The sequence below is a fragment of the Aulonocara sp. 'chitande type north' Nkhata Bay genome, linkage group LG20 (assembly GCF_057382095.1).
Source record: "Aulonocara sp. 'chitande type north' Nkhata Bay isolate Kocher_YH1m ecotype deep benthic linkage group LG20, A_spYH_male_GT1.1, whole genome shotgun sequence".
Lineage (NCBI taxonomy): Eukaryota > Metazoa > Chordata > Actinopteri > Cichliformes > Cichlidae > Aulonocara > Aulonocara sp. 'chitande type north' Nkhata Bay.
In genome coordinates, this window is record NC_141363.1 from 34,437,620 (window position 1) to 34,457,415 (window position 19,796).

Genomic DNA, 19,796 nt, shown 5'->3' on the forward strand with positions numbered 1-19,796 from the left:
AGACAAAATGTGTTTAGCAATTAATCATTTATTTATTTTTTTACTTAAATTAATCTCTACATACTACGTTTGGTTCACAGAACCAGTTTAAAATTAGTCTTAATTAAGTGATGAAGACAATATAAAATTCTATTTAATCCTACACAACTCACAAAAAAAGTGTCCAAACATTTGCATCACTTAGAAAGATTTCACAATTACTCCTCCAGTCATTTGAAGTGATTTACATGAAAACAAGTGCAATCTCCACTATACCACACAGGTGCAAGTAATCCACAAGGTATAATCAACAGAACATCACTTCAGCACATGCATCTAGAGAGAGAGCACACCACACTCTGGAGTGAATCTTACACCACTCTTTGTCCACTTCCTTTCTGCATGGCACACTGGGAAAAAGTTAGATTTACATAGAAACCCTGGCCTGCTCTGGAGTGCAAATAAACTCTGGTGTAACAGGTAATGAGCAGATTTAACTTAAAGCACCAGTTGGTTTTTTTTTGTGGAACAAAAATGCTACTAAACATGGAAGCCTGACTGAGGAGAAAGAAACTGGGTAAACCTCAGAGCTACATGATGCATCCAGCATGGCACGTTCAATTCCGTACCAATATATCCGTCTACTACAGGCATGCAAAAGCAAACACCAACAGCTGAGAAATATCACATCTCTAAGTGATAATGAGGTTAAAAGGCAGTCTATGTTCTATTACATGTATAGATAGAGGATATTTTGAGTTATACAGGTAATTGATCACCCCGTGAACTAAAGAACTCCACATCAAAAAAGTGTAGTGTTACGGTTCTTTGTCATGTTTGTGGATAAACTTGAGTGTCTATTGCTTTGACATCTAACATTCCTCTTTAATAACATAAAATGTCGGTCACAGGCTGTAAATTTGCTAAAGTGCAAATTGAAATTGTAAATTTGCACTTTCTAAAAAAATTAAAATGATAAATAACATTTTAAATGGAGTGTATGCTGGCAAGTCAACACCACCAGAGGTCTCAGAAGGACCGTTATGAGTTTAAGTGAGTGGAAGATTTCTGTGACAGCTGTGCAACCATTAAACCCCTGCCAAAAGGCAAAATAACAAAACGCTAATTTAACATTAAGACACTTTTAGATAAAATATAACTGACAGCTTCATGAAAAGTTTACCCAACCAGTCTTGGATAAACAAGTCAATCGCTTCAAATCCATGTAACAGATTTGTGGATAATGGGAAGGGACAGAAATTTAAACTTGCAACTGGCCTGAAAAGATCATATCTGCAGATTAGGATTAAATACAGTTAAATATGAGTGTTGTAGTAAATCTGACAAATATACATTACATTATCAGTACCATAGTTCTTATAAATGTCACCTTCTTTGATTGATATGGCTTGAATACAATGTAATAAGTCAAAGCTTAAAAACAAAACACAGGCAGTAAAACAACACACAAAATGAAGTCAGGTCTATGATGTCAAATCACTACACACAATACAAGTGTACAGAAGTAATAACACTATCAGTCTGAGTTGTTTCCTGGTAAGCTACAAAACACAAAGAGCACAGGTATTATACCATTGCTAGCTGGTATATTCTCAGATGTCTTTATGCCAGAGAACTGGACTGACAAATCCAATCAGGTCAATAAATTGAACCTTGTGTGCAACCTCTCTACCGTCAAGGGAAAGGCACATTGCCTTCATTGGACATTCAGCCACAGAGCACATCGTTTCACAGTACCAAAGAAGCATAATCAACATTTTGCAACTAAAAAAAAAAATATATACATATAACACTGGGGAATGATTCAGCCTCTATGCGTAACCATGCCCCCCTGTTGATCAAATAACCAGGTGGAATTTGAAATGAATCAGGCTCGCCATGAAAGCAGTGGAGGTATGCTTTTTTCCCCCCTGCTTTTAAAGTGCTTTTTTCCCTACTTGTCAAAACACATTTTCCACCAAGTGGGAAAAAAAACCCACAAGTTTACTTTACAATTAACAAAAGTAATCTTCGTTACTAAGTCTAGCTCTCTTACTGTCAGTATGTATATGAGCTACATGTAAATTAGCACTGTTCAGGCAGCATGCATTTGTGACGTATTGAGATGAACTAGCAGCTGTCTGGCAGTGTCAGTGCATGTGAAAAGAGGTTTTGGCATGTTTTATGTGTGTAATACTGTTGTAACGCAAACACTCACTATGTACCTTTGCATGCTGCATGACAAAACACTAAAACCACACAACAAGTTTACCGTCCACACTTATTTGGATGAGAAATAACCAGAAGAAGAAGATCTGTTTACAGCAGTGAGGATTATCTAGACCGTTAATGTACCTATGTTAGTTCACCAACTTCCCCATCCAGTAATTGTTATAAGTGGCTTTTTTTTTTTGTAATTTCATAAATAAAACAAAGGAAGTAATCCAAACACTCATCTTGGATTCCTCTTCTTTTGAGACATGTCTGATGTCCAGACATGAGTGAGTCATGCTGGTTCCCAACATTCAGCCTGACCAATCCCATCAGCATTCTTCAGCAGCGACAGATTCAGAAGTCAAGTACAATGAAGTTCAGAGGGTAAATTTGGGGTCATACTTCCTGACTTCCAGCAGGAGGCGCTCTTTCTCTCTGAGAGCCTGAGTAAGTGCAGCCTGTACCTCACAGAGCTGCGACTCCAGTGGTTGTATCTGCAACAACAGGATTAATGGATTAGTTAGCTACAGACCATGCGGGCTGATACGTGATTCTGAAAGCACTACCATTTCATAACTCTGTGCATTTAAGACATCGCTGTAAGTAAGAGGGCACTAGTTTTACACCTGTATTTAAAAATTAATAGTTAATCTAACTGAGCTGAGTTTTAAATATCTTGACCCCACTAAAAATGAATAAAAGTCAAAGATACACACACACACACACACACACACACACACACAAATTTGAGCCCCAGAAAGCAGTACATTACAGAGCAACACATCATTATATACACATTACCTCACTCTGCTGTTGAACAGCGAAAGAGTTGTTAGGGTTATCCCCACCAGTTTCTGGAAAATCTCCTAATGCTTTAGAGCCTCCAGCTGCAGCCAGAAAGGAAAATAGTGATGATCAGTTTCTGTTCATCTTTCTTTCGAACTGTGACAGCTGATACTCTATAGCTGGGTCTTTGTGGTTTCAAGGTTCATGATCAAGAATCTAAAATTCATCATGGTGAACAAAATTCACGTTGAAAAGCGTGCTTTTCTTGCTCACCTCTGACTCTCATGATGCCATCATCACTACGCTCGAGAACCAGCTCATCTACAATGAATGTGGCTGGAACAGGTTGGGGGGCTGTGGGGTATATTCTGGGGCCATCATCCTTGAAACAAAAAATAATTAATGAATTAATTTGAAAAAAAAGTTCTTTTGAAAGGTTAACGTTGAAAATATTTTAGTGGAGTTTTTGTGACTCAACAGATACCGACATCCAAAGCAAACACTTCACATGCCACGAGGACAGAAAGACACTTACCTTCATCGTGATGGTGACGTTGCTCATGTGCAACTGCATTGGCTGACCGTCAACGCTGAATTCGTCTTCAAGGAAAGGACCAATGTTAGTAACTGTTGAGGCTAACAACTCAGCCTGACAGTCTTGCACTCTCACATCCAGAAAGCCCAGTGATTCAGCCAGAGCAGAGCGCCGAGCTGCAGCTGGACCCATTTCCGCCCGCATGCACAATGCTGGAGAGGCACTGCTACCCTCCCTACTCTGCTTCTGGACTGGCAAAACTGGTGCTGCATAACAAAAGAAAAAAAAAAGGTACATTTGTAAACCATTCTGAGAACGCACACAGAACTCAGGTTCCAGCATGCTCTCCCAACATTAACTAATCTAGTTCAATATTTTAGGCTGAGCTAATATGTGCATACAGTGCTGTGAAACCCTCCTTACTAACTTCTAGGTTTCTGGATATTTGTCATACACGTTTCAGAATAAATAACCTTTAATGTTAGAGAAAACCTGAGAAACTACAAAATGCAGTTTTTAAAAGAGGATTTCCTGTATTAAGTGAAAAAGTATCTAAATCCACCTGGCCCTATGAGAAAAATTTACTGTCTCCTTGTGCCACAAAACTGGTTGTGCCACCCTTGACAATGGGAAATGTAATCAAACATTTGCAATAACTCACAATGAGTCTTTCACAGCCACAGTGGAATATTTATGAGCATGAATGGAGATTTAAGGTCATATCAAAGCACTAGGCCACTCCAAAACCTTTTTTTTTTTTTAATTCATGTTTCCATCAATTATGGCAAGTCATCCAGATCCAGTCTGTAACATCAATGCACAGAGTATTTGGTTTTGGGCATCATCAAGATGTTTTTTGCTAAAGGTGAGACAAGCCATTGTGTTTTTTTGTTGTTGTTGTTCAGTAGTGACTTTGACCTTGGAAATCTTCCACAGATCCCATTTTGGGCCAGTTTTTTTCTTATTGATCTTAAGCTGTTCTGGGTTCTTTTGTGACTTCCTGGATGAAAATTGAGTATTCTTGGAGTAATTAATAAATTTAAATTAAAAATGTAATTTTACTTTTTAAAAAATCAAATACAAAACAACATTTTGTATTTACTTGGATTATCTTTGTTTAATATATTGTTTGATGTGGTTAATATTAAAAAAAAAATCCGGAAGGGGACAAACACTTTTTCACAGCACTGTATACAGTCCCTGTATAAAGTATGTTTTTATGAGTTCATTATGAAGGATTGTTTATGAGCCAAAAAGCTATTAAAGAAACAGAACCTATTCATTTTTGATTTTTCTTAAGCCCAATCACACTAAGAATCAAACATAATTTTGTTTTTTTTCTGAATATAATTATCAACCCACAAACAAGTGAACAGGAAAAGAAGCATGTCATGAGTAAACATTAAATGAGGCCATGGCATAGATGAACAGGGGACTAAAATTATTTTTCAGCATGACAGATAATCGCTTACTTTGAATGACACCAGCAAGCACGTCTGACTGTCTGACATTACCCATGTGTACAGGGGTAAGAGTTTGTGCTTCAACAGCCACAACTTGGTCTTCTCCCTTTACCTCAATGGTACAAGATGTTCCACTCAGGATCAGCAACAACACTGAGGACTGTACAACAGCACATCACAAGTTAAATTTGAACTAAATTAAATTCAAATTTAATCTACTTCTGAAATTTGTTATATGATCACAATAACCCACCGTGTCCTGAGAGACATCCTCTGTACTTTGGGACAGGGAACTGCTAAGATCAGCTGATGAGCCTCCCTCTGTCCCTGGGGCTGGGCTGCCTCGACTGCCAACAGGTGTGCTGTTAGGGCGCATGGACTCCATTCCTGATTCTGGAACAAGAAACAAAGTAATGGTAGATGCCACTTGTGCATGTCAGAGAAATGTATGTAGAATCTTGGTAATATTTAAACACCTGAGTCCAAGAGGACAACAAAAGTGTCACTGATATCGCTATCCACAGAAAGATTTTCATCAGGCAGGCTGCCATCCAAGATAGCACTGTCAAAGGAATGCTGGGAAGGAGACGGCTTCATGGATTGTTGACGAGACTCTTCTGAACGTTGAACCTGTTCCCTATGAACATACAGACACAATCTGTGATTAAGGGAAATCCAATGAAAAACATGAGGTGCACAGACATAAAAAACAGCATTAAGCAGGAGAGTACTAGCGCTTACTTTGCCTGTGGACTGAACAATTTGCTCATCCCCGAGCCACGACTCAACATGCTAAAGGCATCTTTTGTTATTGAAAATGCCCCTTTAGTCAGGTCCAGCGAGGCACTAATGGCATCTTTGGTCACATCCTTGGTGACATTAATGGCGCTTGACAGCTCTCCCTCAAGGCTGAAGGTAGACGGTTCTCTGGAGAGTACTACAGACTGTCCGGGTGAGAGGGGAGGAGAGGGAACAGGAGCCTCCGGACCCTCCTCCACAGCCTCACAAGCCTCCTCCACCCCTCCATCTTGTTCATCCTGGTCAAATCCAACTGTATTGATGGAGGAGATACCATTTTCTAATCCACTGTCCTCAAGAACAACATCAGAGTGATGAGATGGGGAGATGTCAGAGTCACTTATGGGGCTGTCTGTTTCAGGAGTGTGGGGGACGACTTCTTCAGGCTCTGTGCAGGCTGGTGGTAAAAGCAGACCCAATTCCACTGAGTCCACCACAAGGGCAAGGCAAACTGTAGCCATTTTTGTCTTCTGGTCATGAGCCTGCTTAACATCTCGTATATCCCGGCCCAACTCTGCTCCCAAGCGAGCCATTGCATCTTTCATCCTGAGCAGTGCAACGTACTGATAGTGGTTGAGCCACATCTTCACTGGTGTGATTGTGTGGGCCAGGAAATGGACCGAAGCAAGCGTAGCCTCTTGCTGATGAGGCTCCTGCTCTGAAGAAAGCTGATGGGTTTTGCTGGGACTGGAGGAGGAAGACAATGAACTGCTTTTAAAGGCACATGGCTGACACATCCACACAGACATGGCAAAGGGCTCAACAAAAGGCTGAGTTTTGCCTTTGGGGAATCGCCGTGCTCCATCAAAGCCTATTGTAACATGGGACAGACTGAGAGACCACATGTCCTGGGATCGCAGCTGCTTTCTGTCCAGAGGCTGGGGCTCCATCTCTTGAGCATGCTGAAGGAAGATGGAAGGAATGGGGTGGAAGGCACTCAGGTCTCTGGGGTAAGGGCAAGGTGGTGTGGACTGGAAGAAGGTGCAGCTGGCAAACTTTTCACATGTAGTATCGAGGTCCACATTAGACCCATGAGGGCAGTGGCGGGTGTTGCTGAGAATGATCTGGGGTATAGTGACAGAAAGAGACTGAGGACGTTCTGGATGGTCCAGTATGGATGAATCCAAGGGTATTATCAGCTATAAAAATATAAATAAACAGAAAATTACTGGCTCAAAATTCTATACAAAATACAACGAAGATTGGTAACAAAAAAGACCAAAACCAGAAAATATTAGTACACTATAATCAGTTGAGTATTCACCTTAAGTTGAGCTGCATCCATGCGGATGTCTACGTGTTCATCAGACTTGTTACTGTCTTGTAAATGGTAGAAGGCTTTGACCTGGTCCAGGGTGTGTAGGAGACCCCTGGTGAACAAATTAATCCATAACACACTAGCTGGGTCAACACAAAGCTGGAGGCTGTTTAACTGGGCATACAGGTTTGAGGTGGGCACTGCAAGAAGGAAAATATGGGAAGTCCAGACACATCCAGAATTAGACAGAAATTAAACCAGCATTATTGAATACAATACACATAAAATGAAGTAATCCTTCTGTGATATTAATGAAAAATAAATAAATAAATACCTGGTAGATTGGGATTGTCAGGAAAGTAGTATTCAGTAAACTGCAGATGAACTGCTGGTATGTTGTCTGGTAAATGCAGCGCTTTACGGTTACAGGATAACAAAGACTGGGTCTTTTTGTTTTGTCGGCCTCTTGTAGACACCTAAATGTTAAGAAAAAAAAGTATTATTGGAAGTATTGATGGATTTATATTTTGACTAAATTGCCTTATTTGAAATATATTAAGAAGCAAAAGATTCTGAATTACTAGCCAGATGTAGAGGGAGGTTTAAGAAAACAGAACTAAACCACCTGAGTCTGAACATCAAATGATTTCCTGTCCCAAATTTAAACTAAACACCAAACATTTACACAGTTTCCCCTGGGTGTCTCTTGCTCTAAAAATGAGGAACTACAAGTGCCTTGAACTAAAATAACCCTGGATATTTTCTTTCACGATGAAAAGTGTAGAATATCTGAAGTGAAAATGCAGAACAAGCATGACTGAGTATTTCAAAGTGGCAAGGGGTTTTCTCTGTTCCAAATGAGTGGCATTACAGCTGACAAAAGAAGTCACATGTATGTGATGGGATTTTTGTGTTGGTGCTGAGGTATTCTACCCACATTTCATTAATCGTTTTGCCTATCACACTAACGATCATATTGATGCAGTAATAGTCATCATTGCAATTATATCACTATCTTATCTATTACCAAAGTTCAAGAAAGCAACCTGACGCCCTGAGCTGACGTACCAATATTTTAGATTGACCATGTCATGTGGCTGGTGTGAAAGAGACATTTGGTTCCTCTATAAGCCCTGCCAAGCACGTGACTCCAAGACTACAAACTGGCCAGAACCTTTTGCGGTTTGAACCAACTGCAAGGCCCGACTGCTTCTACTTAGGATTAGGGAATTAGTAAGAAGAGTAAGGCTTCTGTTAGAGCAAGTAAATCAAATGAGACAATGATAAAAACTTGCCTGGTGAATGTCAACATCATCCATCCTGATCACCACGCAGCTAGATCGCAGCCTCTTCAGTGATGATCCCGAAGCAGCTGAAGTCTTGCTGGCTGCCTGCTCTTTTTCAGACGAGTTTAACTTGGGACTTGGCTGTCCATCTGAAATATATGACTAAATGCTCAGTTGCAAGCTAAAATAGAGTTCTCCATAAGAATTTGTGACCTAAAATGTGTTATTTTTTTGGTGAATGGTCACCATAATATCTTTTAATAATAATTTATAGTAGGCCGTTGTGATGAAGGAGGTAAACAAGTAATTAATCTACCGGTGTGCATGAATAATGTTACGCAGTCATATATATATCTATTAAAAGCTATTAAGTGAACCTTGACATGAAGTTGTTTTATAAGATGACTGTTGCTAATATCATCAGCACTGACTTTTCACTCCATCTATAAAGTTTTTATCTTTATTTAGAGCTCAATCTAAACTAAAGTTAAAGAACTTTACCAAGATAAGCAGTACCTCAAGTATAACTCATACCTTGTGCTGTTTTTGCAGGGGAATCCTTGGCTGACTGGGGAATTTCAGTATGTGGTCCAGGGATCCCTGAAGCTTCAACTCTTCTCTGATACTCTTGCAGTAGTTTCCCGGCCCACTGTGCGTGGGCCTCCATGGCTCCACTGTGACGTTCCCAGTGTCGACACCCATCAGCTGTGCAAGAATAGCAACAAGAGGCAGTTGTGATTCAGCAGTCATGCTACAGTTAAACTAGTTTTAGAGATTAAAATTTGTTTTACTATGTAAATAGCTACACAAAACAATGATGCATATCAGAAAAAATATAGATCAACAACAACAAAAAAGACAAGGTCATTATTTTCAATAGTAGAGTGTAGAAAACAATACAGCATGCCATAAAGGTCTTTTTTTTTAAACAAACAAACAAACAAACAAGCAAAGAAAATCCAGAGAAACCATTAAAGCTGAAATCTAAGAATCTAAAATAAGTAACGTATTTATATACATTTTAACCTTTAATGTACGTTTTCATGATATTATTTATACTACATAAAGATTTCAATGATATATTTTGCATGTAAACTGTTCCTGCTCTGTGAGGCTGTAAAGTGATGAAATGGTAACGTCAGAAATGACACAACGTGAATACAAACATCATGATGTTAAACAGGTATAATGGCCATCACCCTGGCGTATCAGCATTCCAACAGTGATAAAAAACCCTAGACATATGATACGTTCAGCAGTAGCTGGTGGGAATGTCACATGTTTTATACTGTAAGTACATAATGACAAAAGAATGTATTAGACAAATAAGATACAATCAATGTATTTTATTTATTTATTTTTAGTTTGATCTTCTGGTTGCATTACATGGAAAGTCAGAAGACTCTCAATCGAAATCAAAGAGGTCCAAGGCTCTTATTTTTTATATAAAATTTAAAATGCCTTTATTTTCATGGCATGGCCATGTTTAACCTATAAAAACTCTGCTGTGTTTCTGCATACAAGCCTTCATCGAGGCGTTAAACATTCAAGAACACACTGGATCTTTTCTAGAAGTCAAGTACTAAATGACTTGACTTCAATAACAGTAGTCCAGCTACATTACAAACCTTTGGGATTGACCACATGACAGATAAAAGACTTCTAAACAAAGGGAAGGTTTTTGGATTTTTTGATTATAGGCCACCAAATACCCCAACTTAAACGAGGATTTAATTTTACTGCTTTTTAATAAACTTTGTTTGTCTTCATCATCATCATCATCATCATCGTTTATTTGTATAGCACTTTAAGAACACACCAGGCAGACCAAAGTGCTGAACAACACAGATCAAAACAACTACCAAATTAAAAATACCATAAAATCATTACATACAATAAAATAAATAAGAAGGAGTCAGTTTCCTACAGAGTTAAAAGCCAGGGAATAAAAATAGGTTTTCAATCTGGACTTAAAGACCTGCACTGATGACGCTTGTCTAATTTGGAGGGGAAGGTTATTCCAGAGTAGGGATGGGTACCGGTGTCCGGTGCCATGATGGCACCGGTTCTGACATAAACTGTAGTAACCAGACCGAAAAGCAGCGCACATTTCGGTGCTTTATTTCGGTGCTTTATTTCGGTGCTTTTTTTTTCCTGAGCTGTGATACACTTTAGATTCTAGCCAATCATTTTACGTTTCCGAGGATAGTAGGCGGGCCCAGGTACGTACGTTCTTTTAGAGCAGAGCTACAGATTAAAAATGTCCAAGGCGAAGCGGTCAAAGTCTGGCTGTACTTCACAGCAAAATATGCAAACTCAGCAGCCTGCAACAAGTGCTTTAAGCTGATACTGTGATACTGTCAAAGGAGGTAACACCTCAAATCCGATGAAACACCTGGCGACGCATAGCGTTTTTTTTAAAAGCCCAGAAATGCGCCGTATTTGATAGCTTGCTGCGAGACCTCACACCGAGCACATCTACTGCGGGTGGGTTGCCTGTTATGCAACATCCCCCAAAAACACGAAGAGGAGAGTCCTGGCCCCTAGCCCTGCCAGTGTAGCAGAAATGATGACGGATGATGGTGGCAGCAGCCGTTCTTCTCTGCGTGAGTAGCTAATTTACGTTGAGTAGGCTAACCACGTTATTACATTAATGCATGTAAGGTGAACTAGCAAACATCATCATAGCTACATGCGGCTGTCTTCTTGTTTGATGGCAGATGCTCCCTTCACCCTGGCTAAAAAGGCTAAAATGACCAAAGAAAAAGTGGAAAACAGTTAAACATGAGAGGTTTAGGACAAAGTTTGTGTTTTTTCCATTGTTTAAGCACTGCTTCCAGCCAAGAGTGATACCATATATGCCCCATAGCTGCAGAAAAGGCTAACATTGTTATATTTTTACAAAAAACAGCTGAACATGAGAGGTTTTTGGACCAATTTTGTGTTCTCCATTCTTTAAGCACCGGTTTGAGCACCGTTTGAGCACCGGCACCGTTTCAAAAGTACCGATTTGGCACCGGTATCGGATAAAACCTAAACGATACCCATCCCTATTCCAGAGCATCGGAGCCGCAATTGAAAAGGCACGGTCTCCTCTGCATTTCAGCCGCGACTTAGGGACCGACAGCAGCAGCTGCTCAGCTGAACGGAGCGAGCGAGGAGGAACATGTGGCTTCAGCAAATCAGATAAAATGATGTCTTATAAGATGCATTCATTTTGGCTGTGGTTGGTGCTGCTGTGCCAGTGTTTCTTTGTGACAGCTGGAGTGACACAACATAAAACTCCAGTCAAAGATATTTGTTATCACGGCAGTGGTTACAACACCGAGCTGTGAAACCCAGTTTTGAGTGCTGCCTTCTTTAGTAAGAGATGCTATCAAGTGATGATGATGATAAAAACTTAGCAGCAGACTAGAACCAAGGACATAAACATTTATATATTTTCTGCATCACCAAGCTTGTAAGTGCCAAGCTAACACTGGTGTAATTTTACAGCTGGGCTTCATTCTATGTTTTTTGTAGCCCAAAACTCATTATGGTTCATTCAGTCACTGCACTTTCTTGCAGTGATAATCAAACAGCTTTGGAGAGTACACACAACCAAAGCCACAAATGTAAAACTAATTGTGGTTCCAGTGGAAAAGTCATTATAAGACCTTCTAACCTATGCTAAAATAAATGGCCTGCATTTGTATAGTGCTTTTCTAGTCCCTAAGGACCCCAAAGCGCTTCACACTACATTCAGTCATTCACACACACATTCACACACTGGCGATGGTAAGCTACATTGTAGCCACAGCTGCCCTGGGGCGCACTGACAGAGGCGAGGCTGCCGGACACTGGTGCCACCGGGCCCTCTGACCACCACCAGTAGGCAAACAATAACACTGCTCAGTGTACTTTCAGTATATATTAAACTGGTGGGCTGAATTATCGTCAGCCAGAGCTACACAGTTAGTGGGGCTAAAAAGTGTGAAGGAAATTTGAAATTTATGCATTTATGACTTAAACACAACTTTTTAAGAGACTGCAATTTTTCCATAATGTATCAGTTTAAATGAATCCTAACACAACAGAGATGTTTACTTGGTTTAAATCTACAATTCAAAAAGTAAAGGAGTCAATACTTTTCAAAGTCAGTGTTCACACGCTGTACAGTATAAATACACACTATGTGCACACATCTGCTCATCTTTCATAATCATGCACTGTGTTAATGTTGATATCTTCTTATATTTACTTCAAACAGGTATAATTCTTAATGACACAGATTTTCTTTTTTAAGATCCTTTTTAAGAGGTTTATTTACTATAATGAGCTCCAAGGGTGACTGCTGTTCTACATTCAACATTTCAGTAATTCCACAGAGGAACAGCACTGAGAACAGTCTCCCATGCCATTAGTCTGCTTGAACAGTAATCCTCCTAAGAGCTAGTCCCAAATGAATGCTGTGGCTTTAGTGGGAGGAGCACAGAGCCTCAGGGTAAACTGCAGCTAAATGAGTCAAAGAATCAGTCACACTCACCAGGTCTGTGGACGGGATAGTAGTCAAAACCTAGCTTCCTGAAGGTCAGCTGCATGGCACCCTGCAAGCCTGGTGGGGGAGGCTCATCTATGTAATATCACATGACAAGAGTTTTAAAACCAGCCTGACAGCAATTACTCTTCAAATGCTGAACAATTTCATATATTTAAGTGATTACCATGTGCAGACAACACAGAAAAACTTAGTTACAAGACAGCAGCACATGGTAAGACACTTCCTTCTAACCTTCATCCATTGAAGAACTGTCATTGCATATGTGTAAGTCCAAGCGTGAGATGAAGGTGTGGTAAGAAGACTCTTTGACATCAAAGAGATCAAAGTATTGGCTGATGTTGCTGGGGGTGCCTGTGGGAGCCGGTTGGGGTTCTGTCCACAGACTCTGGAGGCTGGGAGATGGTGGGGCAGTCTAAACCACAGAAGAGGCAACACATTTAAAATGACCAACATGATGATTTAACAAAACTGGGAAAAAATGTCTTACAAAAGTAAGTTTTATCAAATATCAGTGAATGTTTCTTTTCTGTTGTTGTTGTAACATAACTTGCTGAATTACTATATCCACAGATTTAAAAATTGGAATTATTTTTTCATGATTTACACTATACGCAGAAAAAAAGTAAGGAAAGACCTGCAAGGATTCGGCAGCCATGCTTTTCCTCTGCTGTGTAGATTTCTCCATTGCTTCACTGAGAGATTTGGCATAATGGATGATGGCTTTGAGCTGAGTGTCTGTCAGCACCCACAACAGGTCGTCCAGAATGAAAAGCAGCTTTGACGCCAGCACATTACAGTCCTTTATCTGGGCAGAACAATGACGACATAAGGACATTTTATTTTTTTATTATTTTTTTTAATTGATGGTTTAATGTTTCTGATCTGAAACCAGTTCTCTGTGAGAAAAGCAGATGAAGGCTCAACTACAATCTTACCCTGCGTTTAAGAGCAATGCGAATGCGCCCCTGGTTGGTGATGAGCCTTAAAGGGGTGCTACTTAGGTCTTGGTCATCGCTCTCAATGGCATCTGCCTCAATACGTAGAGTTTGCCAGTTAATTTCTTTGAATGTCAGCACCTGAATGGGAAAATATACATATAAACCCATCAAACTATAACCAAATAAAATAAACAATGCGAGACTTGTTGTGATGGTTATTTTGAATGATTGTTACCAAAGAGAAAAGGGAACAGACATTTGCTTTTAACTGGATTACAAACTCATTCTAAAAGGCTGTTTATCCCAAAATAGTCTGCAGCTACCAAAGACCAGACCATGTGACTTGATTACACACCACAGAAGTCATTTACAGCAGGCTTAATGAGCAAACACGATTTCTGTGGGGGATCATTATTTTCAGTAATACATTACACGACTAAAATGGATCGTGCTGAAGCTGTGTCGGGAGGAAAATGAAAGCGTTTGTGTGTATAAAGTACCTCTCCTCTCTTTGGATCAGTGATCCGGGTGTAGCGAAGATCACTACGTTGCCATTTGGGGTTCAGGCTGTTGCCTTGTAGCTGCCAGAGCTCAAAGGACGCGTGGAAGGCCTTAGCCTGGACCTTGATGGTAATTGAGTTGATCCTAACAGACATGCCCTCTACTACTTTTTCAGCAAAGCCATACTCGCTGTAAATACACACGACATGGGATGCAGTACAGTATTACAAAACAAAAATGTTTCTTTAGCACAGAATTTGTGAAAGCTTACCTCTGGCCTGCTGTTATAGCTATGGGAGAAGGGCCATTGGGTGGTCGAGGTTCTTCACATGTCCTCATCTCTACCTCGACCTTGTCTAAGAACTAAACATAAGAGGAGACACAAACAGTCAGAATACAATTCAGCAAGCAAATTAGAGATGCAGCCAAAATTGAGCATATAAATATAATAATCTTTATATGCTTATCAGTCAAATAAACAGTACAATAGCAAAACAGGATATTGCTAGTGTCTTCCTAGAGTAAGGTTATTTTGGATTAAAGATGAGAAGGAAGCTAAATGTTGCAGAAATGTGCATGAGCTCTGAATAAGGACCAAAATAACACAATTCTTACCAGGCAGATGGGGCTTGTTTTCAACTTTGTCCATTGTATCTGAAAAGACAGGACAGCAGGGTCAACAGTGTCAGTCACAAGCACTTGCCGCAGCATTCTGTGTTTTTGTCATTCGCAAGCACATAGTGAGAAGCAAGCTCACACATTATGACACAGCAGCTGTGACCAAAACTGACACGCTGTAATATTTCTGCACAACAAATTAACTGGGAAACAGTAGTACTAGAAATAGTTCTAAGCATCATCTCTGTCTAGCATGGTAACTGAAGTGCTACATGTCACAGGCAACAGATAGCAGACAAGCATATGGTGTGTTAGGCTGCTGCTGACATTTGGTAAGTAGCACTCAAAATAAAGAAGGCCAATATTTATAGGAATGTCAATAGATGTGGTCATATACTGACATACTGAACAAAGCAACATGCTGACCTGTTAGTGATCCTAACAGTGACCCTACAGAAGAACTGAGGAAATCACCACACGCAACAAGGTCCATCCTTTGGGGACCATGAATGTCTGTACAACAATTTATGGCATCTAACAAATGCAGTTAGTAACTAACAGAGGTGACTAACAGATCAATCATCCGTTATTCCAGAGAGTCATACCAAAAGCAAAGCTGATTAAAAACAGTAACCTGATAATAATTCTTTGCTCAATGGTGCAGACATTCTTCATATTTGTGTGGGCTGCAAGGTTGGGTCTGGTGCATTTTTGAAAACAGTAAGACAATTTGATAAAACTAAATAAGTAAATGTCAGCAAATAGCTGAGGAAAAGAGATGTTATCACCCAGAGTCAGCTGGGTGAGCTCATTGTAAATATTTATTTGCAAAGGCATTCAATAAGTAATTTTTTAAAATATGTGTTAAGATATTTCAGATAAGATAAGATTTTTCAAGAGAAACTGCCATTCCACTTGAAGGTTGTTTGGATTTTTTGGAAATACAAATCCGACATCCTGAGAGCTAAATATACACTAGCTACTGTATCTCAGGATCACTCTAGCCTGCAGGCTTTGGTGTCCCTGTGAATCATGGCTTGCCTGTCTATTATCAACAAACAGTAATGGTTTGAAGGGTCACAACATTCACAGCAGTGCCTCTAGTAGTGCTCATCTTTGTGGTTCTGCCACTGCTCATTTCCTCTAAGATTCAGTGGACTATGAATGGTAAAATCTATTTCTGAGACACTAATAAACACCATATACTTTTGTTGAATTTAAAAAAAAAAAAGAACTATGAGACAAACACATGATGTACGTATCCGATGTGTGACAGGTTTGTTCTTCTATAGTCTTCTTTGAAAAGCACATCAACTGTTAGACCATTTACAGGGATCAATATTAACATACCCTGATGGCAGCCTTGTTGCAGTAGACCCGGGTTACAGCCAGCCATGTAGGCAGGTCAAGCATGTTCTGCAGAACCTCTTCATCAAGCTCGAGGTTGGACAACTGCCCCTCCCCCTTTAGAGTACTCAGATTGATTTTGTCCGGGGACAGATTCTTCGTAAACCTAAACAAACCAGTTCAAATATAATGTTTCAGAGTGAATACATACAGAATAAAACTGGAAAAAGTTTAAATACGATACATCTAGGAAACACCAGCATATGCCACTGATGATCTGTGAGACAGAAATACCTCAAATTGAATAATGCAAATATGGAGGCAAGATGCTTTTGAAGTAGTGCAACTGGATGACTCATCCTGAGAGGCACCAGCATTCTTAATAAAGTCCTCCAGCTGCACTCCCATCTAGAGCACCCTCTTCAAAGGGTCTAAGGTAGCAAGCTCCAAAAGCCAGGAATAAAAATTCAACCAACTCAGGGTAAATGTAGCAGAAATAGCAGAAAACTGGAATATTGATTTGTTTTTGGGTTTTTTCCACCTACATTACATGGCTGAAACACCACTCTGAAAAATGTGTGTGACGTTTCAATTATCAGCTGTGAGACATTGCTTAAAATGAGGATTAAGTGTCATTTGATTAGAGCTACAGATTGTAGCTCACAGTTCAGGATGTTCTTTAAACTATAAAACTTAGCATCATCTGATAACATGCTTTTCCTGATAAACGTGAGAAGCCAGTGAGCTCCAGCTTCTTTTTTATATGAAGCAACAAAATAATGGCTCATTATCTATTGCAGAAAAAACCCGCTCTGCTGCTTTTCACATTAACCCCAACAGACATCAGTGAGTCAAGCCTGGGGCGTACACCTACTTCATATGGCTGAAAATACAATACAACTTTGAAATGACAGTCCAAAGTTCTTCAGGGTTGTTCATACTTATCCAAAAGCCCAACTGCTTAGCTGTACAGTTACAGAATACTAAATTGGTTAAACAATAAACAATGTAGTTCACAGTTAACTAAATGGTTAACTTCAATCTGGCTGAGGAAGTCAAGTTTAATCAATTATATGCTTGTTATGCATGTTTAACTTCTTGTCATTACCTTGAATGCAAAGTAAGCAGAATATGATTTGACCATTTATGAAATGACCACGATGTTACAGGATAAGTGCTTTACTGAGTCAGATACTCACAAGGAAAAATTAAAAATCTTAGTGAACTACAGAAAAAAACATTGAAAATGCTTTACAACATGGGTTTTCAAAGTGTTGACAACTGTTAGTTAAGAGATGCACAAAGCAAACACATTTAGCAAATAGTGGTTTGTGTTAGTAATTGCCTTTTCCCATTTATGGCTTTTTAATTATTAGTTAAGTGGCTTTTACACTTCTTGACACCAGCTGTATTTGTTAATATTCAGATGGTTTAGTCTGCTTTCATGGCTACAACAAAATAGTCTGAAACTGATGACTATGGATGAAATGTACAGAAGTGCCTTATTTTCGTGATTGCAGGGAGCATATAACGTTCCCATGGGCCACCACTGTCCAGCAGACTGCACTTTGAGGTTTTAAGTGATTTATATCAACAGCAGGATGAAAAGATGAAATTGAAGAGATGATTGGATCATTTGCTATCATAGAACAAGCTATGGCAAGCTGAGAATGTGCTTGCATGTCAACCTTTGATGTCCACTCTTCTTTCTTCTGCAAATTTTGCTTTAATTGTTTAGTGACAGAGACAACAACAAGGAGAATAGCTGTTAGTCAAATGCAAAGCCTCTAACTGAGCAGACATCCACTGTCCAGGCTCATCAACTTTACTCTTTATCCCATTTAGCTTTTGAGACCTTTTATACACATTTCTTCATTGCTCTCCCACCCAAATTCATTTCTTAACAACTGTAAGCAGTTGTTAAGCAATAGCTGAGAACACATTCTCCAACACCACCACCTAAAAAAAGTTGACTGTGCATCACAAAATCGGAGGCTGTCTCCTGAGGAAGTATAATCAGGTCAGATGTAAAGAATACATTGTTATTAAGTCTGAAAATAAGGTGACGTCTGAGACAGGGATATTCCTGACAACTCTAATAGCAAACATGGACTGATAACAACAATTCATTCATTTATTACGGCTTAGGACAGACATGCTTTTTATCATCCTGATAAATATGTCTGCAGGACAAAGATAGATAAAATGACGTGTACTTCCACCATAACATTGCCGATTTAGAGCTTTGCTTTCCCTTTCCCATGCTTTTTATGCCGTGAAGATGAGATTTATTCATGCACTGACAATAAACCCATTCAATATGAATTTTTTTCTTTTAAATAACTGTCAAAACCTCATTCCTGACCCCTGTATGAAGAAAATACAGACATTCATTAACTGTAGATCGAGTGAATTTTGTCAAATCTGTGTTACCATTATATTTTCACCCCAGTGAACGCTATAGCATGGACATAACCGTTTAAAAAGCAAGGCAGTATGTAGTCTATAACCCTGTAAATAACATACACATGATTGAGAAAGTAGATTGGCATCCTGTGTCGTTCACTGCCTCTTTACACTTTCTAACCGTTATTTGCAAGTCGCTGCTTCAATGTGGAGCACTAAACCAACGTGGACATCAAATTACTCTGACTACATGCAGATGATAAATCGCAGCCAACTAACCTTTGCTGTGGTTGTGAGCAGTAACGTTGCAACAATACAGCTGGGCTAACTGGCTAACACTAACCCGAACCTGACACTTACCTTGACAAATGTTTCAGGATTTGCTTTTTAATAATCCCAGCCATTTCTGCGAGCGTTAGTGTCGAAAGGTGTCGGCAGTTTTCCTACATATTTAAACATATGTTAGCTCGCAGGCACCTCTATATTGTACACAGCACTAGCTGTGTGCATCTTCTTAGCCGCTGCTGGCACAGCACGACACAGCACAGGCTAGCCGCTAAACACCGCACAGAAGCTAACCTCCTTTTCTCTCACACGCACGCGCACTAAAAACAACTTTAACGAGAAATCGCAACCTGCGCCAAAGACACAATGCTGCCCTCTGCTGGATATTCAAGGGAAGTGGGAAGACAAGTGGCTTTGAACTGAGGCTGAACGATCCCACAAAATATTGAATTAAACTAGAAATAAATATCACAGTGAGCGACTGGTATTGCTTTGACGTTATGTGTTACTTGTTAACACATAAGCTTACATTTTATATGTATTCATATATATTTAAAACCTTTAAACACAGATTTTGAAGTTTAAAAAAATCATTTAAAAATATGGCATTATAGTAACTGCATATATATTTTAAAACAAAACTTCAACTAGGCAGAATGTTAATACTGAAGGATATGACCTCGTACAACTATTACAGTGGATATTGCATTTTTATCTTGTACCTAAACAATGGCTCTCTTTCCTTTCAACAAGACCACTGTGATAACAGTGCTTTTCTACTGGGAAATGTCATAATGTTTTTCCTGACAGCTTACTGATATGCACAAATAAGGCAAAGTAAT

The 19,796-nt window shown here is 39.5% G+C and overlaps 1 protein-coding gene across 1 annotated transcript; it reads right to left on the minus strand.

The window, feature by feature from the left end:
* Positions 1 to 12: 12 nt before the first annotated feature.
* On the minus strand, positions 13 to 19,251 carry bltp3a (bridge-like lipid transfer protein family member 3A). The gene is made up of 21 exons (XM_086276258.1): positions 19,030 to 19,251; positions 16,267 to 16,429; positions 14,914 to 14,952; positions 14,570 to 14,661; positions 14,298 to 14,487; positions 13,795 to 13,935; positions 13,494 to 13,664; positions 13,091 to 13,271; positions 12,845 to 12,931; positions 8,854 to 9,024; positions 8,329 to 8,468; positions 7,368 to 7,509; positions 7,040 to 7,233; positions 5,719 to 6,914; positions 5,454 to 5,614; positions 5,231 to 5,370; positions 4,987 to 5,137; positions 3,515 to 3,780; positions 3,253 to 3,361; positions 2,995 to 3,080; positions 13 to 2,687 (listed from the first exon to the last, which is right to left on the minus strand). Exons 1-21 carry the CDS (start codon positions 19,071 to 19,073, stop codon positions 2,571 to 2,573), a joined length of 3,981 nt encoding a protein of 1,326 aa, XP_086132384.1. The 5' UTR covers positions 19,074 to 19,251; the 3' UTR covers positions 13 to 2,570.
* Between the last annotated feature and the right edge of the window lie 545 nt (positions 19,252 to 19,796).